We start from the raw sequence: 21,618 nt of genomic DNA on the forward strand, positions 1-21,618 counted from the left end.
TATTTGCAGCTTTGACTCGCCCAAATTTTCTCGACCAGCATGTGTGCCAATACGCATAGTATTTCTTGACCAGTACGGCCGTAATTCATGCAACATTGAATACTTGGCTGCACAGCGCTACGATTGTCATTTTCAAGCCATCCATGGCAACATGGTCCGTTTTTGAGCCGGCACGTCTTTAGTTTCCCAGGCTCATAAAAGTCAACAGAGCTCTCCGTCTTAGCCAAGGAATGAGAAATTGGGAACTGCGCAGTGGCGTATTGGACTCGATAGTCTTTTCGAGTTTGAAAATTTGAGAAAACATATTCGATCGGTCTCTCGGCAACTAACCTCCTAGTTCAGTTGACGTGGGTGCTTGAGAGCCGATAATTGGGAGCGGCATGTCTAGACTCATGGATAGATCCAACTCTTTGGGATTTGTAAAGATGCCCTCTGCTATCAAATTTGCATTGTTTGACTTGACTCCTCTATCGACTTGCCTATGCAGAGGCACGCCGAACACCGCGCAGAGTTTAGACGGCCAACAGCCAACGCACCACATGAGCGTTTGCACCGGCTCGGACTCAACCACACACCGCAGGCTTCATGACACGTATGTAGATACTTGTGTACTAATAGCATGCTGGCACTACCGATCACCATTGGCAGGCTACATGTACATATGGCGCGCAGAGTAGGTAAATATGCGTAGTGTGCCTCTCCACCAGAGCTGGCCACGGGACTACTCGCATTCATGTCTTGGTACGTCATGTATCACACATTTCGTCAAATTGGCTCAGCGAATTCGGAGCCGGAAAGATCCCTCGAGACCCAAGACAAGGTCCCGCAGCAAATCATTTCGGACGTTGGGCAGTTTGCATACCGCGGTTTGTGCGCATAGAATAGCCCGTCGCCAACGTACCATCTCGGCTTGTAAGCACAAGGCGTCACGAACAAGTCGTCACAATGGGCAGCCATGGATCGCATGGAACGCGGACTTGGTGCTTGATTAACTAGCCAGCTTCTAATTTGAACCTTGCGCTGGTTCAAACTGTATAACCCAATTCGAAGCATGTAGATGAAAATGCCCGGCTTGTTAGAAAGCCCGATTGATGATTCAATTGATGACGTACTCGTTGACACAAGTACAAAGGAACGACGACCACCGTCCTTTTGAGCTAGCATCGACAGCCAGCTCCAGTCGACTCCCACATCTTTATCACATCCAGATCCGGCCCAGCGGCCATATCAGGGCTCGCGGCGAAATACCAACAACATTCGCACAGTTTCGCTTCTTGTATCAGGCACCTGCCCAAAAACATGAAGATTTCAGCTGCCATTATGGTTGACGTAGCCCAGCTAGGCATAGCGAGACCTATGCTGATCGGAGAAATCGGAGGACAGCACTGCCTTCCATACGGAGCCCTTTGCGAGACCGGTTTTGGTTCCGTTGGCACTTGCTGCGAAGGACTATGCGTGGCTGACATTATTTCTACCGACAGTAGTCATTGCGTAAGTTGCTATCTGGAACTGGTGGCGAATTCTGTTTGCGCAAGGCTGACACACCAGGCTATATGTAGCGATAACATTTTCGGATACTCAATCACGCAAGATATCCGAGGCTGCTGCGACGAGTGTACGCTAGTTGAAAATACAGGGAATTGCTGATTGTGCAATTTGCATCTTTTTGTCATGTCTGGTGGACACTACGAACCTGGCATCACATCTTGACGTGTGCTTTCATGTCCTCTGGCAAGCCTTTATACTGAAGACCACTGTCCGATATAGTTGGTGTGCCAACTTGGCCAGATGTTGGACAAGGAAACGACTTTATACAGCAGCGTGCAACGGCAGACATCGGAGACTGACTCATACCAGCCAGCGCCGTCTGGCCAGTCTACAGCTCGGGACAGCACGTCCCCGAGAGCATCCACGGGCCAGCAAGCTCGAGGCAGTGACGATCCGCCGAATGCCGCAACAGCTCAATGGAATCCGTTGTATTACTCCAATGGAACCCCGACTGCTGTCCTGACGGAACTGCTAGACGATGTGTTTCGCTGTCTCGATCCGCAGCAAACGGGGTACATCCGACCCGAGACCTACTCGTCTTTCCTCACGGCCATTGGATGGCCCGAGACTCAGGATTTGTGTATGGACCCCTGCCACAGGTCATTCTATTTGCTTTCCGCCTTGAAAATCACCTACTAACTACCCACATCAGGGAAGTTGGGCATGAAACCCGGCATCGGGCACACAGCCGAGGACGCCGGCGACATGTTCTTCACAAACTTCCTGAGAGCTCTTGACATTGAGCACACCTACACCAGACGCCATGCGGGGCTCCTCATCCCCGGCAGCCTTGGTATGCCGTGGATCACGGGTAGGGGCTTCAGAGACGTGTTTGTATTCGAGTTTGCTGCCGAGCCGCTGCTTGCCCCCGCGTGCCTGAATAGACTTGTCCGGGTGTACGGTCTGAGTCGGGGCCGCGGCTTGATACCAAGAGAGTGCTGTCTGCAGAGAAAGCCGGCTGAGGTGGCGGAACGTGAGCGCGTAGCTGGCCAGAGGGCTCGCGCTGGGAACATGGAGCTGCTGGAAGCTATGCGTCTTCATTGCGAGATTTCCAAGAGGGGCAGAGATAACGCGAAGGAGCTTTTGTCTCCGTATTGGTATACGACTCGGGCGTATGGGGGTAGCTGGTATAGTGACTTGATCTGAGGGGGAATGATCTTTATAGTCTCAATTACTGGCTAGACTGGTTGCATTGGACAAGCTTGACTCTCGTGTCGTCGGGTCCAACGTGTCGAAGAGACTGCAACTTGTGTCATTCAAACACAGGCCCATCTTTGAATCACAGGTCGCAATTGCCGTGATTTGTAAGTGTGAGAGATGTGCCCCTCGCACATTGCAAGCAGAGCGTATAGAGCTCGCAGTTGAATTCAGAGATCCAGGCATCCAGAGATCCAGGAAACCATCGTTCAGTCGGCCACCACGGCAGCGATATCTACACGCGGTCAAGTCTTGCGACGATACCTCAACCGTCATTTTCAAGAGAAAGACCTGCACTGTCCAACAAGCATCAGGCGCAGGTCGTCAATCTACATTGGCGGATACACGACTACAATTCAACCGGCGACAATATGCGCTTGGTACAGCTTGATGATTTGACCGGAAGCAGAGTGAATACACGACTACGACATGACCCGCGGCAATATGCCCCTGGGTACAATCTGATGCCGCAAGGGCACACCTGGGGCGCCATCTAATACGCAACCTGGGCAGCCAGCCCGTCCAACTCCCGGTCCCAGCATCGATGCTGGCTCATCGACCAGAAGAGCTGGTCCAAAAAGTGCTTCGCACCCTTGGTCGCCTGCACAACCTCCTTCAAGCTCTCGGGCTTGGGATCCCTCAGCGTGACGACACCATAGCTCAGCACCGCATCGCCATCCCCGGAGAACCGCACACCATCCAGCGACACGGCCTTCCTGACAAGGTCTACGGCCTCGCCCGTCGCAGCAACAGTCTTGAGGTGGCCAAACGCCTCGCGCACGTAGTGCGTGACTCGGCCCATTTTGGCCAGCGCATCGACAGACGCCTCCCCGCCAGGGATGAAGACGGCGTCAAACAGCGTGCTCCGCTGCCCTTCAAAGTGGTGGTCCGGAACGAGGCCCCTGGCCGACTGGCTGTCCTCGCCGGCGGCAAAGACAGGCGAGCGCCGTGGGCCGAGAACAACGGGAATTGCGCGCGCGGCTTTGAGGGCGGCCACGACGGCGCCGTAGGAGATGGCGTCGTAGCCGTCGGCGACGAGGACAGCGACCTTGCGCGAGGCAACCGTCACCCGTTCGGGGACGTATTCGAGCTGGCTCAGTCCGGCGGCCGTCTTGCCGTGGTTCTGCCCGGGGGACGGGGCCGGGCTGGGACCGCCGACCATGGCGGCCACGGCCCGCGCCAGGCCCATGTCAATATCGGCGAGACGCTGTGTCAGGCGCTCGTAGACAATGGGCTCCTCGCAGTGGTCTAGCTCAAAGGAGAGTGCGGCCGCGATGTGCCTCTTTTCAATGTCCGACATGGAGTTGTAGAAGAGCTGCGCCTGCGAGACGTGGTCCCTGAACTTGTCGCTCTTGGCTCGCATCTTGACGCCCCTAACCTCCTGCGGGTGGTCGACGTAGCCGCCTTCTTCGCGGGACGCCGGCGGCTGCGCCTCGAACCGGTTCGGCCAGTAGTTGACCTTGCCGCGGGCAATCGTGTGCCGCATGGCGCCGTCGCGGTTGAAGTTCATGACGGGGCAGACGGGCCTGTTGACCGGCAGCTCCTCCCAGTTGACGCCGAGCCGGCTGACCTGCGTGTCAAAGTAGGAGAAGTTGCGGCCCTGCAGGAGGGGGTCGTCGGAGAAGCCGACGCCCGGCACGACGTGGCTCGTGCAAAAGGCCGCCTGCTCCGTCTCGGTGAAGAACTCGTCCACGTTGCGGTTGAGCTCCAGCTCGCCGATGTAGCGGACGGGCACGAGCTCCTGCGGCCAGACCTTGGTGGCGTCGAGGACGTCAAAGTCAAAGTCGTCCGCCTTGGCATCGGGGATGACCTGGATGCCAAACTTCCACCTGGGGTAGACGCCGGCGTCGATGGCCTCGGCGAGGTCCTTGCGGTGAAAGTCGGGGTCCTGGCCGGCAATCTTGAGGGCCTCGTCCCAGACGAGCGAGTGGACGCCCAGCTCGGGCGTCCAGTGGAACTTGACGAGGTGCCGCTCGCCGCGGGCGTTTTGGAGCGTAAACGTGTTGACGCCGAAGCCCTGCATCATCCGGAAGGACCGAGGAATCGCCCGGTCCGACATGGTCCACATGTACATGTGCGTCGCCTCGGGGTGCATGTACATGAAGTCCCAGAAGTTGTTGTGCGCCGACTGCGCCTGCGGGATCTCGCAGTGCGGCTCGGGCTTGGCCGCGTGGATGAGGTCCGGGAACTTGATGGCGTCTTGGATGAAGAAGACGGGCATGTTGTTGCCGACAATGTCCCAGTTGCCCTCTTGCGTGTACATTTTGACGGCGAACCCGCGCACGTCGCGGACCGTGTCGGCGGAGCCGCGGCTGCCGAGGACCGTGGAGAAGCGGACGAAGACGGGCGTTTCCCGAGACGTGTCCGTCAAGACGCCCGCGTGGGTGACGTCCTCGGCGGACTCGAGGAGACGAAAGGTGCCAAAGGCGCCGGCGCCGCGGGCGTGCACGACACGTTCTGGAATTCTCTCATGGTCGAAGCGGTGTATCTTGAGGTCTTGTCAGCGGAACAGTCCACCGTGGGAATTCGCAACACTACCGGACCTTTTCTCGAGCAAAGGCGTCCTCGAGGAGCATGGGACCCGTCGTCTTGTCACTGCGCACGCGCAACCAGTCGTCCGTGTTGGACTGCTTGGTCCCAAAGTCTGCCGTGATTCTGTCCTTGGGCGTGGGCTCTACCACCGAGGCCTCGAGCTGGTCCGCCTTGGCTGTCTTGGTCGTCATGACTGCGGTGTTGATTGGGAATGTCTTGGCTGCAATTCGCTGCTACTATCCGCGACGTTTGCTGGTCGACTATATATCGACGATACAACAGCAAGACCCGCGTGCTCAAGGCCCCCGAGCTGGTACATGACTGGTATATGACATCAACCACCTTGGACAGACCAACCAAGATTGCCTATTGGGATAATCGCAGCGTTGCATTTCGCTGCGGATGACGGCCGCCATTGCGCCATGTTGATGTAATGATGAAGTTGTCAACGGTGGCGTGCGGCCGGACGGAAACCTCCGAGCCGTCCGGATCGGCATCGGCATCGAGGACCCACCTACGGTGACGCTTGTAATCCGAGTGCGGCGCATGATGGAATGTAGACTATGTTAAATCTATTTTAGAATCCAAGGCACCCTTTTCTTTCTTCTTGCGCCCAACTCGCATCTCAACCTTTTATTTGCGCAGCAACCGCCGACCATGATTGTCACCAGACGTGTAGCATCTGCCACCCTGAAGCCGGGCATCACTTGGCGAGCACATCCCCAGAGGACATTCGCCGATATTTCCGGCCCAAACAAGCCCGCACGGCCTACCGAGATTCAAAACAAGTATGTCCTGCATCTAGATTCGTCGTGTACTGTACTAACGCTCATGTATCCAGCACCACGCTGTGGATGACAGGCTTGGCGGGAGCAGGATTGGCGGCTTGTTATTTCATCTTTTTGGCGAAACCAGAGGCCGTAGGTAGCGAAGCGACTGGCAACCCAGAAAAGATGAGGGACCCCAAGATGGCTAGAGAAAAGTAGATTTTCACGAGGGCCACGGCAGTAATGTACGTGCTCATCACCACCATCTATCCCCAAGATGCCATAGCTTCTATCCTGTACAAAGTCTATATACTCCGTCTATTTTCAGCAAGGGCGAATGTGCCAACTACCACGCCATATGACCCCCATCGAGCACGAGATGACACTGTTCCCCACCCCTTCCTGTGACGACATGAAACAAAATAAATCAACACATTCTCAAGTTTATTCGCTTCCGGTAGTTCAAAAATAAAAAGACCTGTACTTATAGAATGTACACTTCTGCCTTGAACGGACTTATAAATACTCAAGTATGTATACCTCTGCTTACCTCTGCTGTAGCGAATGTCATGCTATGATGACTTGTTTGCGATGATATTGTAGTTATAACGACTCTTTCGTGTATATCATTTAGAATTTCTCGCGAGCTGTGAAATCGATACTCGAATGGGTATTCTCCTGAGCTTTCTTTCGCCCAGCTGATAAAACCACCCTGTTCTTTTGCTCAACATGCCGACACGGCGCACCGTTTGTGAGTGACCGACCTGAGAGAGCTGATAGGGCCATCTTTGCCTTTCAAGCAAAGGCTGGTCCCGAGTTTGGAATCCGCCGCCAGAGTATGGCGCCGGCTGTCTTTCAAAGCCAGCGCCATCGCTTTGTAGATGGCGCTGTGAAGCTTGGCCAAAGTCACTGGCGCTCGCGGCTTGGGGTCTCGGATTACTTTTGTTGGATGATTTCCATCCTGCTGGCCGGGGAGGCAAAGGCGGTGGTGCTGGTCGTGGCGCGCGTTGGCTTCCACCCTCGCCGGAAAAGGCGCCCCGTTTATCTGGACAAGTTGGACTCATATTCGCAGTTTTTGCAGGCTGAACGATACAGCAGATATATGCCTCACAAGGGGAAACATGATGTCGACGGTTGTTGGTAGCCCATCTACACGGTATAAGAGCTGAAAAGGCGAGCGCGGCTGAGCAGCCAAGGTTACACAGAGGGCCTAGAAGACATGATATTAGGTACAGGTGCTCACATGCACCCGATCAATTACTAACCTCACTTAGTTTAGCGGTTCAATGTTATGGTTGGGGTCAGGAGTTTGGTGACAGAAATTGCGAGCGTGATAAATCTCGGCAGTAGTCAGACCAGGCGCTATACCTTCACATCACCATGGCCTTGACTTGTTGATCAAAGATCGGGCTGGACTGTCCCCCCGAAACGCACGTCAGTCTTGGCTCATCAAGCCCCTATTACATTGACCTCATCGCTTGCCTCGCTGGCAATTATATCATACATGCATACATGACAACACACCATGCGTCTACACCCACATGCCCCCTTCTTTGCTCACCACTCACCCCAAAACGGCATTAATAATCTACAATTTAAGCTATGCTACCCTCATCCAAACCGATGCCAAAACCATACATGCATCCGGCCCCGTTCACTCCCATTCACCCCCGCCAAAGCCGCCTACACAACGTGGACATAACTCGCAGGCACGCTGCCCGTAACGCCAGCCTTCTCAACCTCCACCCACCCATCCCCAGGATCCTCCTTGACGAGCACGAACCGCTCCCCCTCCACCATGGAGTGCTCGTCCGCGCTCTGCGCCGCGTACTCGTACAGCGCCTCGACGTACTTCAGCTTCTTGGCACCCCGGCGCGGCGCCACCGCCGGCCCCTTCTTCTTGCCGCCCGGCCCTGTCGACGACGTCGTCGACGTCGAGTACGTCGACTCGGGCCGCGTGGCCGTCGGGACAGACGGCGCTGCCAGCTCGACATACGACGCGGGGACGATGCCTTCCTTGTAGCCGGCCCGCACTTTGACCCAGCCGGAGCCATCTGCGTCTTGTCAATAAACTCGTGCACACAAACATGAAGAAAAAAGCGAGCAAGTGTGTGTCTTTTCAACGTACCGTCTGCTTCTAAAAGAGTCACGTCCCTGCCTTCGGCCACCGACAGCTCCCCGTCACCACTGGCTTCAAAGCTATACAGCATCTTTCCCTTCCTCTCCTCCTTGTGTCCGTTGCCATTGACCCCGCTTCCTGGTAGTTCGCTAACATACGCAGCTGGGGGCGGAGCGGCCATTCTCTTCCGCGTTCCCGTGGCGGCCGTGGCCGAGGTGGTGGTGCTGATGATGCTGCCGCCTGTAGGATTCGGCGATATGCTCGGGCGCGCTGCGAGAGGCGGCTCACTGGCATCCAGTTCAGCGGGTGCGATTTGCCCGGATACCGATCTCTTGGCCGAATGTGAGCTCAGCGAGTTCATCGTGTTTGACCTGGTCAAGTCGGGCAGATCCGCGACGTGTGAAGGCGCCGCGGGATCCCGCGCCACAAGACGATTGGCGGCTTCCTGGCGCTCAGCCTTGAGCTTTTTGCGCTCGTCCTTGTTCTGCTCGCCGGGGCAGTCCGCGGGCACCTTCATCTCGCATTTGCTGTGGCAGGTGTAGCCGCAGTCTCGGCAGTCGAAGCCCTTGGCGCTCAGGCCCCAGATGCGCTCGCCGCAGAGATCGCAGTTGGTCGGCATCTTGAATGTCTGCCCTTTGAAGTTGTGGTTCTTTGCTCCGAGGGTGACGTCTCCCACAACGGCGGTAATGGTGCCGGTTTCGACCTCGGCCGTGAGTCGTTGTCGGTCCGCCGCGTGAAGGTCTTCTTGCATGGCGAAGAGTGAGCGCGCCACTTCCACCTCGTCCTTGTTCTCGGTCCCGTCTCGCACCCGCTGCTTGAGCTTCTTGACCGATTCCACCTCGCGCCGTTTCTTGTCCACCTCCCGTCGAAGCTCGCCCAGCTGCGATTTGGATTTGCTCAGCACGTTCCGCAGATAAATCTTGGCCGTCTCGTCCACCACCATGGTCGCATCGTCGTGCCACACGGGGCTGGGTTCAAACTCCCTGTCCGCGGGCTCCTGGAAGGACCCCACGTTGTGTCGCATGTACATTATCGAGTCCAGGTGCGGCAAATTTCGGGTAACCTCCTGTCCCAAGTGGTCCATCATGCTAGAGCTATCTCGCAGCATTGTGCCCTCCAATCTAGTAGCGACTCCCCACAGCCCATTCAGCTTTAGCGTTCGGAATTCGTTGAGATCCTGTATACTGTCCATGACCTCGGGGACATATTCGTGGTAGTACTTTTCCTTGTGCTTATTGGTGACGTTGATGGCAATGAGATAGCTGTTTTTGGCATTGTTCATTTCGTAGATTTGCTGTTGGTAGGCGCTCTGGGCCTTGGCCTTGTCGTAGTGCGACTCTGATTTTTTGCGCCGAGTCTCGACTTCTTGACAGACGGCGTCGTATTTGCCCTTGACCTTGCGCAGGTCGCCGTAGGATGCGTCGCGCTCGGCGGCAAGCTTGTCGGCGTATTCAATGTGTCGCTTGCGCAGCTCTTCGAAACGGCCGGCGTAGTATTTGAGGGGTTCGGCAACTTGTGAGACGAGGAGGTTGCCATACTTGTCGTGCTCGGCAGCTCGGGATTCGAGGGTTGTGAGTTGAGTCGACCAGGTGGTGAGCGAAGCACTGGACAGGCGTTAGATGGATGTTGCGGCTCATTCGCAAAGGGCAACCTCGCGGGAGCGTCGTCATACCTCTCGAGCGACCCAGGCGTCAATGCAGGCGTATCACCTACGCTCAGCTGCGACGACTTCTTATTCTTCTTTTCAAAGTACTTCTTGGCCAAGGCGCTCAGCTTGGCGCTGTACTCCTTCTCGATAAGAGAGCGCTCGCGGTAAAACTGCTGGATATCCTCCAGCCAGGCAATGCCGTGGCCGACCCAGGCGCTCGCCGGCTTGAACCCATCCTGAGAATCAGTTAGCATGCGGTCTGGCAGCAGTGTGGCGGGAGGAGGCAGGCGGTCCGCGGTGCTGGCGACGGGGTTGGGCGTCAGCAAACATGCAACACGCAATCGTGCAACATTCGACTCGCCTTCAGTACGGCGCCGAAGGTCTCCACCTCGGCCATGACGGAACGAAGAGTGCTGCAATCATACACTGCTCAGCCGGCCTATCCATTCAGGGGTAAGAGGCCGTCGTGTGTGTTTGGCAAGTCGATATTGGTCGATTCCAGGTTCGGGCGGGCTGGAAGGGGGGGTTATGTCTGGTTTGTTGGAGGCGAGCGGGATGGATGCGCGAATGAGCCGCAGTGGTGGAGTCCAAGTGTCGTCCGAGTTCAACGAAACTAGAAGCCGGGGTTGCGGCTGCGGTTCCATACTTTAATTTGTGGCTGCACAAGCTGCCCAGGTACTTGGGCATGGCATGGAGAGGCGCAGCCGACGTCACCAGACAATTTCCTTTGTGCAACCGGGCAAATGCAACATTGAAACCGTAGCCGAGCCGAAGCTTGTTACCCGCACGAGCGTTGGTTTAAAAAAAAAAAAGCCGTGACAGACAAGGATCCCTGGTTACGTCACTCCTAGCCTGATCATGTTCCGCCATCCACATCTGTCATCACGATGACCTACCCTGAAGCAACCGAAACTGTGTAAATCGGCCTCAATTTTCAAACCCTCATTCTTAGGGCCATTCGGCTTATGAAATCATACAGCTCTTTATTTACAGCATGACAAAACATGGCAACTCTGCGCACTCGGGCCCCGAAATGCACTCCCTTGGTGTTGTATTGCTTCAAACCCTGAATACGTCACCATGCCAGGAACATCGATAACCCCTCACCAGAACCGCGTCATCCAAACACCTCAAACACGATACGGCGGCAATCAACTCCTTGCCAGCTTAACATGGTGCGTCTCGACCCAGCACGACACCCCGGCGACCGAGTCCCATCTCATCGGCTCAATAGGCATGAGCTCCCTGTCGTCCGGGGCCATCTCGCCCGACTCGCCCGTTAATTGCATCCCAGCTTCCTTGCCCAAGAATATACATTCCGTATTAGCGTCGGTGAGTCTCGCATAGACGCCGACGACGGTGACTGTTGTGTCGTCCCGGTGGATGACAAGGTGGACTGGTGGACGGTCCGGCGGCATGCTGAGCGTTGATTCTTCAATGGGGCGGGACATGGGACTGGAGTTGCATTTCTTTGCTCAGGCGTAACTTGAAGATGGGGCTTCCTTTATTGTTTTCACCTGTTGAACTTGCCGGAGAGAGATGGGAGGCAATGGATACAACTACCCGGTGGTGTTTTGCGCTTACGCCATTATGACCCGTACATTGGGCAAGGCCAACAACACATTGCCTCGTTAGCCTCGCATGCAACTCTGCAACCGCAAACCGCAAGTAGCTACAGAGTAACATGGTGTATTTCTGCAATCTGCATGCCCGACAGCCATCTCCCATACAACTCGACGGATCTCGCAGCACGAAATCCTATGCCAGAGCTACCCCACACAACCCTGCGCCCTGCAACCTCCCATTGAACACCCCACACCAAAGGGCGCGCTCCTAATCCTCCAATCCCGACATGCGTCCCGTCCATGCATATAAACACCACCTCCAGTCAACCCCCTCTCCATCTCCATTCCAACAATGGCCTTCCGCCTCTCACGTCCCCTTGGAACCATTCTCCGCCCGCAGTTCTCGTCGCCCATTCGCACAATGTCCTCGTCCGCCCCCAAAGTCCGCGAATTCCTCGTCATCCTGCCCGATAAGCCGGGCGTTAAAGAGAAGCGCCTCGAGGTGAGACCGTAGGTTTCCCCGGCGCCATTTTTTTTTTAAAAAAAATCTTAAAGGAACCAGGAACTGACTCCCTCAGAACACATTTCAAAAACATGACTCCCCATGTCGAGTCTGGCGATTGGAAAATGGGCGGTGCGCACCTCTTTCCCAAGACACCCCAACTACCCATGCACATGCTTATATAGCACAGGCGCCCTCTTAAACGAGGTTCCGGCAGATGACAACGCCGCCAACTTTGACTTCTTCGGGAGCACCGTCGTGTGCAAGGGGGAGAGCAAGGAGGCCGTCCTGGAGCAACTGAAGAAGGACGTCTACGCCACCTCTGGAGTGTGGGATGTCGAAAAGGTACCATGGGCCGCCACACCTTGCGCAACGGTGCTCGCTGCTAACCGATGCAGATCCAAATCTACCCCTTCATCTGCGCATTCAGAAACCCATAAGCGCGTAGTAGAAACATGTAGACATGAAAAGAATAAAACGCTGGTATCAATTCATAAAGTACCCTAGCCTAACCGCTTCCTAACAGTGTTGCCGCCCGGTCTTGCTTTCTGCAGCGCCAGCACAGCTGACACCGCCCCATTGCTGGAAATACAAAAGCCAGAATATCTTAACCAAACAAAAACTCCAGACGGGCGTCGGCTATTCCCAGGGTTGGTTGAGGCCAAAGAGAGGAGGCAAGAGCTCAAAATACCAAAAAGCCGACCCCGCCTACCTAGACTTATGCAAAGCTGTTCCTCGATGATTTTCTTCCAAGGCGTGTAAAAATATAATTTTTTTTTTGAATTATGGAAATTTGAGCATTCGACAGATCTTGTACAATGAGGCCGGGGTGTAGTGTACCAGTCGGTGTGTTAATCATCGCTGTTGGTGCCCTCTTCGGCTGCTACCCTCAATTCGTAGTTCAGCTCGAAGCATTCTGCCAGGAGCCCACTGACACTGCCTTGACCCTCGGGGATGTCTCCGTTCACAATAAACTTGCCATCTACTCGCATGTTGTCCAGTGAGTTGAGCTGAATGCCTGTTAGTGCAAAGTGCTCATGGGGCGGATTGAACAGGACGGGGATGATGCTACCTTCATGCTGTATGGGTAGAGCTCTCGTACAGATGTGACGCCGCCATTCTTCTTCACTTCGACCAGGCATCGTTTCAGAGTCTGTAGTTGGTTGTAGATGGGGAGCAGGGCCTCTGATACCGGCTCCGAGGCAATCATGAACGAATAAATGTACGCATAGCTTCGTCGAATCAAGTACAGCATTGTTCGCTGTGTCCAAAGATCCGCCGGCCGGCCCTTGTCGTCATAAAAGTTGCCATTCTGCCTGTTTTCGTCAATCTTGTCCAGTTGCCGCTGGAAGTCGTACAAGTCGGTTTCGCGGAGCGACCAAGCTTGGGTCAAGGAAAGTTTTTCCAAGTCGTTTCGAATTCCCACCAGGACGTCATATGTTGGGCGCCATGATTCATGTACATTTCCCTTTCTGTAAAGACGCCGTTAGCCTCCATGTGACATGCACCAAGTGAAGATTGTGGTGTCCCAAGCCTTACCTCTCCAGAACTATACCCGACCACTGGACACATCTCTCGTATAGTTCGCTAATTTCTGCTTCACCTGGAGGTACGGTGCCGTCCTCTGCGACAAACTTGCCGTCCTTTCGCTTGCTGCCAACATCCAAGAGCTGATTCCGTAGCTTTTGCACCTCACTAGTCGAAAACTGGTCATGGGTTAGACTCGCCGAGCCTGGTCAATTGCACTCGTTCCGCACTCACCTTTGACTTTGTATTTGCGAATGAAATTTGTCGCAAAATAGAAATCAACTTCTCATGTGTTACAAGCAGTGGGCTGCCGATGCTTTCCAGCCGCTTCCGTAGATTGTCCAGCATGCTCTGGCACAGCGATACTCGCTTTGAGAGCAGGGTTAAAAGATATGGCGAGTGCTTCGCCTGGGATTCCTCCGCTTTTTGCGCCTGGCTGATGGCACATGCCGTTTCTTCCAGTGTAGATTTAATGCTTTCCAAATCTTTAGCAGAGTAAAGAGCGGCCTCGGTGAGATGGTCGAGAAGTCGTTTGATGGTCGACGTCAGAGAGTACGCGGCGGGGGCCTCGTTATTTCGGCCGATGGTGAGGTAGAATAGGGAAAGTAACTGGAAGCAACTCTCTAGGACCTTGTCCACTGTTTGCGACGATTAGTGAGCGATCTTGACGGACAGTATGAAGCATGAGTAGTGGGGGCGCCTACGTCGGTTTTCTTCGTGTTTGCCGATCTCAGCACGAACAGCGTTGAGCTCCTTGACCTGCTCAATGGTCTGGTCATAGAGAGGAATTACATCTTGACTGCGAATATATGTAGTTCGGTCCTGCTTCAGAAGCAACAGCTGGTCTCGAATGACGGAGAGGCGAGCAAGAATAGCTTGTTCGCGGGAGTCCCGCGGTGCTGGTACCGCCGGTGTATCCATCGTTGTATAGTTGAAGGACGAGTGGCGTAGTTGTCGCACGGGCTCTCGCGATGACGTCCGGCAAGGAAGTGGGAGCGAGTCAACAGATGAAAGGAAAGCTACGGCACCAGGTATTATTCAGCCCCGGAGAGGTGTGTTGTGCAATCCAAGTTCCTGGAGTTCCGAGGAGATGAGCAGTCTAGTTCGATCACTGGTTGCTTGGCTGGGGTGAGTGGCGCCGCGCGGGGAGCTTATTCAATGGAGGGGAAGACGATGGGAGATAATTGAGCCACCGCCCTGGGTCAAGGGCATGGAACAATGTTGGCAAGTACTAAGTCAAATTGGACATGAGGAGAGAGCATCTGCTTTCAGCAGTGTATGGATTTTTTTTTTTTTTCGTACCTGACTCGACAGCTGCAGGCACGATACAGGGTTGTAATTGGAAGCAGAATGTCGCCGCTATGCTGGACGATCAACGATGCAGTCAGTACCGAACTACTGCGGCGCCGGTGACGGTATCAATGACTCCATGTCTGGGACTCTGGATTAGACACGGACTCCATCCGTCCATTGGCCTGGCATACCTGTGAGCTGGAATCTGGAGCCAGTGATGCCATGGTAAGTCACCAGGCCGTTTGGTGGCGAATCAACAGAGGCAGCATCGCCTCGTTGCGGGGCTTGGGCTTGTAAAGTTGCCTGGGCACTTCTGTAATGCGTGTCCCTGGCTGGTCAACTGGCAAATCGTACTTATGATTAGCTCATCGATGCTTTGAGGTGGGGTTCCAAGGGCCAAGTCAAGGTGTCGAGTTATTTGCCTTGCCTGCCTTTGCTTCCCACTGCATTCGTGTGGTATTGACGGAATCGTCTCCCCCAGCCGGCCTCGGTAAGCACAAGGTCTGGTAATGTGCGACAAAGTCTTGGGACTGTATCAAAAGTGTGGAATCGGGACAATAATAGCAAAGGGGCAGGGGCAGTTGTACGTTAGATGTTGGTGTCAGAAGTTTCTGCTTGGTTCATTGGTTGAACAGACCATTCAGGGATAAAATAGCCGTGTTACATGGACGGTACTCGTCATCATCATCAAGCTGCGCTGCTTCAAGTGTACCGCCGTGGCTTTTGCTACCCCGAGTCGACGTATCTCGCAATGACCGTGAGCATAATTCAATATTTGCAAAAGTCGCCCGTTTTACAGAAGGCTTCTATTCCTGCCCCAGTAACAATGGCACGTGCTGCGCACTCCAGCTTTCAACACCACCGCTTGACCATGTCCAATACTCCGTGTACATCGTCAGCCTTGCAGACACTTGACGTCGTTTGCATTCACCTCCCAGAGTCTGCGCGGCCCTAACCAAAAGGCGGGGGCTTGGAACGATGGACGAATTTATGATTGGCCAGGAAAGCCAACCAATCACCTTCTTCCCCCACGATCAAACGCACACCACTCGGCGCTCGGAAAAACACAAAAGCCCCACCGAGTTTAGGTCTTGAAGCCCTCCAGACGAATTTTCGAACCTGGTCAATTTTCTGTGGTTCAGCCCGCTTTGGTGATAATTGCACTACATCCACCACGAACCTCGCCGCAGACTTGTCGTTCATCCCACCAACTACGACAAACTACACACAATGTCTACTGCTGAGCTCGCCTCCTCCTACGCGGCCCTGATCCTCGCCGACGATGGCGTTGAGATCTCCGTAAGTTTCCCACTCTACGCGCCGCCGTGCCACCAAACAGAATGACCACATGTGCGAAATTGCCGGCGCAGTCTGCGATTCGATCGAGGCAAGGGAATAGGAGACAAGACTGCAGAAAAAAACAAAAGGAAGCGTGATTGGAATCATCTGCGCCGGCGACCCCAAAAAAACGCACTGGATATGCCCGTTCTTGGTGGTTCTTTCGCCAGAATACACTGCTGACTTCGCATGCAACAGGCCGACAAGCTCCAGGCCCTGATCAAGGCTGCTGGCGTCGAAGGCGTCGAGCCCATCTGGACCTCCATCTTCGCCAAGGTACGACGACGCGAAATACCCCCTCCAGCTGCGAGCAAACACACCCTTCGACATGGACCTGTCATCCGCTAACGAGGTTTGAACACAGGCTCTGGAGGGCAAGGACGTCAAGGACCTGCTCGTGAACGTTGGCTCTGGCGGCGGCGCTGCCGCCCCCGCTGCCGGTGGTGCTGCTGCCGCCGGCGGTGACGCCGCTGCCCCCGCTGAGGAGGAGAAGGTCGAGGGTGCGTACAGACCGCCATGAGCAGGAATATTGGAGCCTCCCCCCCAATTGTTCCGCTCACATACATGAATGGCTGAAAAAAAGAAAACAAGGGGATATGCTAACATTCTCACCACAGAGAAGGAAGAGTCCGACGAGGACATGGGTTTCGGTCTCTTCGACTAAACGCACCAATACTCACGACTGTTTTCTTGCTTCTTTGTACTTCAACTGCATGGCTTCGGGGTCTTCACAAATCACATCGATCATACAGGATGGAGAAAAGGCGCGCATCACAAAAAAAGGAAAGAAAAGAGGGATACAAGGGAAATGGTTTTTTTTGTGTTCCCCCCCTCCCCTTCTTTGCGTTGGCACCTGGGGTGTGAGGTAGCTTCGTTCATATAACGGAAATTAATATGATTGAATGTCCCTCGTACAAGTACCAAGAAGATTTGGAGTTTACGTGACGGGAGGGGTTCATGGTCAAATAGAGGTTTCTGGGAACGGATTTTTTTCAAGGCTTCTTTTGAATAGTGACTGTGACACTTGCAAATCCTGCCATGAACCACAGTGGACGGTGGACGCGATACGCGCCGATTGCGACTCAGCTGGTCACAATCATTGCTGCCTCTACTACAAGCAAACCTGGTACACCAGAATCACCGCAACACCCTGTGCCCCCAAACCACAACCACACCGGTAATGCCATGAAACGCCTCATCATAACTCATCAGCTGTTCAACCGGGCTTAAATCCCCTCGCCTCCCTTACTGCACAATCAGCACCGAGGATGGCACAAGCCCAGCCTCCTTCAATGTCTTGGACATGTCCAAATCTCCCGTGAACGTCTGCTTGGGAAAAGTAGTAGAGAAGCTCGTGACGGCCAGTCCCGTCTCCCCCTGCACCAACTGAGCCAACTCGAACAGCGTCGTCTCGGCCGGCAGGGTCTTCATCAGATTCCCACTGGGGGTTTGCAATCTCAGCCTGGCCGTGTTGTGGTCGGCCTTTGGCTTTGGCGGCGCTGCGGCCGCAGGTGCGGGAGCATTGGCAGGAGCCTCGGGAGCTCTTCCCTCTCTCGCGGCCTTGGCCTCTTCAGCTTTGCGGCGTCTCTCAGCCTTGTCGGCTTCAATCTTGGCCTTGATGCGCTTCTTGGCTTCAATGTCGTCTTGCTTTTCTTGGCGCTTGCGGGCTGCCTCTTTGATCTGTTCCTTGCGGGCTATCTCCTCTTTAAGATCCTGGCTTTCTTTGGTAGACTTTTGTCGAATTTTCTGAGGCTTTGTGAGCAAAATGAATGTTTTTGGCTGGGCAACGACAGGTGAATTGACAAACCTCATTGCGCTTGGCGTCTTCTTTATCCTGAACGGATTGAGCTGCCCGTTTAGATTTGAGGCGTTCGCGGAGCTCCTCGAGCTTAGCCTTCTTCTCGTCCTCTGTCAAAGGGGCGATTTCCTCGGTTGACTCTGAAAAGTCGGTATGGTCTCTATACATCAAACCATGTCACATCAGTACCCGTCGGTTCTGGATGGGAGAAAAAAAAAGTGAGATGATCAAGGTCAACGTACGTCTTGGTGGCGTGAAATGTGGCTAAATCGTGATTTCGGAACTTCTTGCCGCACTCATTGCAAATGAGCGAGCGAGCTTGGCCCGTCTCCAGCTCGGCGATTTTGGCCTTGGTTTCGGCATCCTCCTCATCGTCCTCGCCCTCTTTACTGGCCTCCTCGGCCTGGATTTCGTCCAGAGACTTGTCCTGGTTATCCTCTAGCCATTGCAGAGCTCCCTGAACTGTGCAAGGTTAGTTACCAAATCGACTGTGAAGCAAGCAGGCTAGACGTACGGCCACCGCTCTTTTTGATTGCAATTTCAGCCCGGGTCTTGTCAAAGCCCATCTCAGTGAGGGCCTCTAGGTCTGACGGCATATCTGCGAAGGTGGATGTATATTGTTGGTGGGATTGGCGGTGATGATATCGACTGAGAGGTTGGAGGGGTAAGCTGTTGTGACGGTCAACTGGTTGTGAGTGACGCCAGGCGACTGGAGTCTGTAAGTCGGCGTCTTAGTGGGGTCAGGCCATGTGTTTGGAGCCGCAAAGCAGGAATGAATCGGCGGCGCCTTTTCGACGACCGAGGAGGGACTTGAGCCAAAGAGTCGACTGTTTCTTCCGACAACCTTGGTGTATGGCCCTTGTGACTTGTAAACAAACTATCTTGGGTAAACGGTGGTTACATGGCACGTCATTCAATAGCTGAGTGGCCAGTTGGCGGCTGGAGACAGCTAATAGTCAGGCGTTAACTGCTACCTGCCCAAGTACCAAGTACATCATTTGATAAGTACTTTAAGTAACGCTTGAGGGTAGCGGCAGCCATTTTGGCGAGAAGCAGTCAGTCGGCTACCGTCTTTCCACGAGGACCAGCTGTCTTGAGTACAATATGTAGAGGTGGAAATGGCGAGAATTCAAAATGCAAAAACGCAAAATCCCAGTTTCGCAATCCACAAATTTGTGACCTCTGCACAGTATTGCGGACCGCAAATGGATGCATGTGCTGTACGCATGTACGCATGACCTTGATGTTCCGTTATCGTGGCCATGCAGAGCAGACCAAATGCAAGCCTGAAATCCACCCGAGGGCAATACTCAGGCATACGATATGGATGGAGATGGGCCAAAGACAAACGTGTTCTGCCTACACTGGCTTAACCATATTCTGCTGACTTATTTTGCTTGGTGTTTCGGCAATGGTCCATCCATGTTGGCAGATGTTCCGAGGCCCCTTTCGAGACTCTGGAGGTTCTTGTAGCCGGACTCCACGGACGAGTCGAGTGCGCTGGCGCTAAAGATGCCAGTAGAAGCAGACTGGACAATCGTTACATGTACAGGGACTCGAGGCATGTCATCAAGGCCGTCTGATGGCTGTGGGCATCCGTCAATGCTGGTGCCAAGTTCCAACATGGTCCGAGGCTCACAAGCAAAAGCCTCTCTGGGCTGCTGCCATATCGTCGTCATTGCCGTCACGCCTTGCCCCCTTTCAGTCCAACCAGACATTTGAAACAACAGTTGAGCGCAGCCCTACCTGACTTCTTCACCTCTTTCAGCTCAGGCCATCCATCGCCACCACGCCTCGCTGCCTGTGCCCTGTCCACCTAGCAACCCAGCACCAAGGGTGCAATTCCCCAACGTCTCACCCACACCCGGCCCGACTTTCTGCGACTTGAACTCTCGCTTCCCTCTTCCATTGCGCCTGCGCTTCCATTATTGATACTCAAGTTGGTTTGCACGAGGCCCTGCCCCCCTCCCAGTTGCCCTGGGCCAGAAGCTCTCCACACCAACTTCCAGCTCCAATATTACTAGTCCAATCCAATTTGGACCGTGTCCTCAACTCCGGGTGCATTGCAGCTCGCTCTCCCCGCCACGCCTTCCCACGCTATCGACGCAAACTTATATACCCGACTCCGATCGTATCGACATCCCGAGAGTAGTCCATTGCGAGAGCATTGCCCATCATGACGGTCGATATTCTCCCCCTCGAGCTGAATTTTGCTCGTACGTGAAGCATTCCACCCCCCTCAGCCTCTCCGCCACCGTTATCATCATCATCATCATCATCATTAACTCGGTTTCCGTGTCGTTCTAGGCCCCTTTACCGTCGAGGTCTCGCGGACTCTTACCATACGAAATACGAGCACCTCGCCTCTGGCTTTCAAAGTACGCTTTCCAGTGCGGCGCATTGCGCCGTAACATTGTGACAGATGGTGACGATATTGACCCTGCATCTAGGTCAAAACCACCGCCCCTAAACAGTACTGCGTTCGACCCAATGCCGGCCGTATCGAGCCCGGAAATGCCTTCGACGTTACAGGTACGGCGGAACGTTCTTCATCTATGCAAGCCCCAATATCAACCCAGCGGGCAGTGCAACTGACACCACATAAACAATAAGTGCTCCTCCAGGCCATGAAGCAGGACCCGCCCCTAGATGCCAAATGTCGCGATAAATTTCTCGTTCAGTGCGCGCCAATCCCCTCCGACAAGGACTTTTCCACCATTGCATCTGTCCTAGAGTCCGCAGACAAGGCCACACTCGCCGAACGCAAGATTCGTGTCAACTGGCTTGCCGCCAACAGCGAAGATGCTCAGGGACTTGCTGCACCTGCTGTCTCGACTCCCAGCAAGCCTTCAGCCGTGAATGGGGTGCGTCTACTCACACACGCCCTCGGCGTTTTGCACCTGCGAATGCTAGCTAACTGTGCGTATCTCAGGCGACTGAAACTCCTGATGCTCCTCGGACATTCTCCTCGCCCGGCGGCAACGCCAACTCAACACCCCTCTCCGCTCCACCTCCATATGCCTCCGACGATGCTGCCGAAGAGGCCGACGACAAGCCCGAGCGCCCCAAGTCTGCTGTATCGCACGCCGCCACGTCTGTTTCCGAGGCGGCGCAAGTGTCGTACGAGGAGCTTAAGAGCAAACTTGCCCAGGCAGAGGCGCAGCTACTGAATCTGAAGGACAGCGGTCTTCGTCAGCGAAGCGTAAAGAGCGCATCCAGCGAAGAGAAGAGGCCCGCTGCAAACACTGCACAGGTGGTTAAGCAGCAACCTGACGGTGTTCCCGTGCAGATTGTTGCCCTGCTGTGTCTGCTGAGTTTCCTCCTGGCCTACTTTTTCTTCTAGTTGCAAGGTCGAGAGACAAATCTCCAAGACATGGATGCAGACACGGCTATAAAGACCCCTATTCCTGCAAAATTACGTCTCAGCTTGGAGTTGCACAAACCATGGGCTTCGATTGTTTTCAGACGAACCCCGTAAGGGCTATATAATGACTTTACTTGAACATAAGAATTTGGCATCGGAGTGCACGATTTATTAAGCAGCATGCGGAAGGGCAAGTGCACCGGAAAACATGTCTGCAAAAAACCAGCGCCGGTTCAGAAGCGGTTGCCGGAGATGGCGGGTGTAGGCTGGGATGATTGGGGGCAAGACCGCATTTTGATGTCGAATAGCACCTTTGGCATTGTGCCGTACCTTGTACTAGCTACTGCTTGACGCGTATAATGGATTCTCTTTTGTTTATCGACTTGCAGTAAAAGTGTACTTGGGACAAGTAGGCTCGAA

General features: G+C 54.4%; 10 protein-coding genes across 10 annotated transcripts; 5 read left to right on the plus strand and 5 right to left on the minus strand.

Annotated features, from left to right (window-relative positions):
* Positions 1–1,788: 1,788 nt before the first annotated feature.
* On the plus strand, positions 1,789–2,694 carry MAA_11144 (Major facilitator superfamily transporter; the record flags this gene model as incomplete). The annotated part of the gene is made up of 2 exons (XM_011413110.1): positions 1,789–2,128; positions 2,201–2,694. The coding sequence occupies 2 exons, from the start codon at positions 1,789–1,791 to the stop codon at positions 2,692–2,694; spliced, it is 834 nt and encodes a 277-aa protein (XP_011411412.1).
* Positions 2,695–3,238: 544 nt separating this feature from the next.
* Positions 3,239–5,468, minus strand: MAA_03203 (catalase A; the record flags this gene model as incomplete). The annotated part of the gene is made up of 2 exons (XM_007821201.1): positions 3,239–5,233; positions 5,289–5,468. 2 exons carry the CDS (start codon positions 5,466–5,468, stop codon positions 3,239–3,241), a joined length of 2,175 nt encoding a protein of 724 aa, XP_007819392.1.
* A 466-nt stretch (positions 5,469–5,934) lies between these two features.
* Positions 5,935–6,263, plus strand: MAA_11145 (Major facilitator superfamily transporter; the record flags this gene model as incomplete). The annotated part of the gene is made up of 2 exons (XM_011413111.1): positions 5,935–6,065; positions 6,119–6,263. 2 exons carry the CDS (start codon positions 5,935–5,937, stop codon positions 6,261–6,263), a joined length of 276 nt encoding a protein of 91 aa, XP_011411413.1.
* A 1,464-nt stretch (positions 6,264–7,727) lies between these two features.
* Positions 7,728–10,208, minus strand: MAA_03204 (BZZ1 protein; the record flags this gene model as incomplete). Its single annotated transcript, XM_007821202.2, has 4 exons — positions 7,728–8,098; positions 8,173–9,767; positions 9,836–10,047; positions 10,140–10,208. 4 exons carry the CDS (start codon positions 10,206–10,208, stop codon positions 7,728–7,730), a joined length of 2,247 nt encoding a protein of 748 aa, XP_007819393.2.
* Positions 10,209–10,962: 754 nt separating this feature from the next.
* On the minus strand, positions 10,963–11,229 carry MAA_11146 (glycoside hydrolase family 76 protein; the record flags this gene model as incomplete). Its single annotated transcript, XM_011413112.1, has 1 exon — positions 10,963–11,229. The coding sequence occupies one exon, from the start codon at positions 11,227–11,229 to the stop codon at positions 10,963–10,965; it is 267 nt and encodes an 88-aa protein (XP_011411414.1).
* Positions 11,230–11,728: 499 nt separating this feature from the next.
* Positions 11,729–12,318, plus strand: MAA_03205 (Dimeric alpha-beta barrel; the record flags this gene model as incomplete). The annotated part of the gene is made up of 4 exons (XM_007821203.2): positions 11,729–11,886; positions 11,955–12,010; positions 12,069–12,223; positions 12,277–12,318. The coding sequence occupies 4 exons, from the start codon at positions 11,729–11,731 to the stop codon at positions 12,316–12,318; spliced, it is 411 nt and encodes a 136-aa protein (XP_007819394.2).
* Positions 12,319–12,729: 411 nt separating this feature from the next.
* On the minus strand, positions 12,730–14,326 carry MAA_03206 (UPF0662 protein; the record flags this gene model as incomplete). The annotated part of the gene is made up of 5 exons (XM_007821204.1): positions 12,730–12,888; positions 12,951–13,350; positions 13,418–13,584; positions 13,640–14,043; positions 14,110–14,326. 5 exons carry the CDS (start codon positions 14,324–14,326, stop codon positions 12,730–12,732), a joined length of 1,347 nt encoding a protein of 448 aa, XP_007819395.1.
* A 1,602-nt stretch (positions 14,327–15,928) lies between these two features.
* Positions 15,929–16,700, plus strand: MAA_03207 (Ribosomal protein 60S; the record flags this gene model as incomplete). The annotated part of the gene is made up of 4 exons (XM_007821205.1): positions 15,929–15,997; positions 16,235–16,312; positions 16,401–16,536; positions 16,654–16,700. The coding sequence occupies 4 exons, from the start codon at positions 15,929–15,931 to the stop codon at positions 16,698–16,700; spliced, it is 330 nt and encodes a 109-aa protein (XP_007819396.1).
* A 581-nt stretch (positions 16,701–17,281) lies between these two features.
* On the minus strand, positions 17,282–18,430 carry MAA_03208 (ubx; the record flags this gene model as incomplete). The annotated part of the gene is made up of 4 exons (XM_007821206.1): positions 17,282–17,782; positions 17,844–17,994; positions 18,077–18,296; positions 18,349–18,430. The coding sequence occupies 4 exons, from the start codon at positions 18,428–18,430 to the stop codon at positions 17,282–17,284; spliced, it is 954 nt and encodes a 317-aa protein (XP_007819397.1).
* A 1,580-nt stretch (positions 18,431–20,010) lies between these two features.
* Positions 20,011–21,177, plus strand: MAA_03209 (Major sperm protein; the record flags this gene model as incomplete). Its single annotated transcript, XM_007821207.1, has 5 exons — positions 20,011–20,050; positions 20,142–20,212; positions 20,285–20,366; positions 20,448–20,698; positions 20,767–21,177. The coding sequence occupies 5 exons, from the start codon at positions 20,011–20,013 to the stop codon at positions 21,175–21,177; spliced, it is 855 nt and encodes a 284-aa protein (XP_007819398.1).
* Between the last annotated feature and the right edge of the window lie 441 nt (positions 21,178–21,618).

The sequence above is a fragment of the Metarhizium robertsii genome (assembly GCF_000187425.2).
Source record: "Metarhizium robertsii ARSEF 23 chromosome Unknown MAA_Scf_4, whole genome shotgun sequence".
Classification (NCBI taxonomy): Eukaryota; Fungi; Ascomycota; class Sordariomycetes; order Hypocreales; family Clavicipitaceae; genus Metarhizium; species Metarhizium robertsii.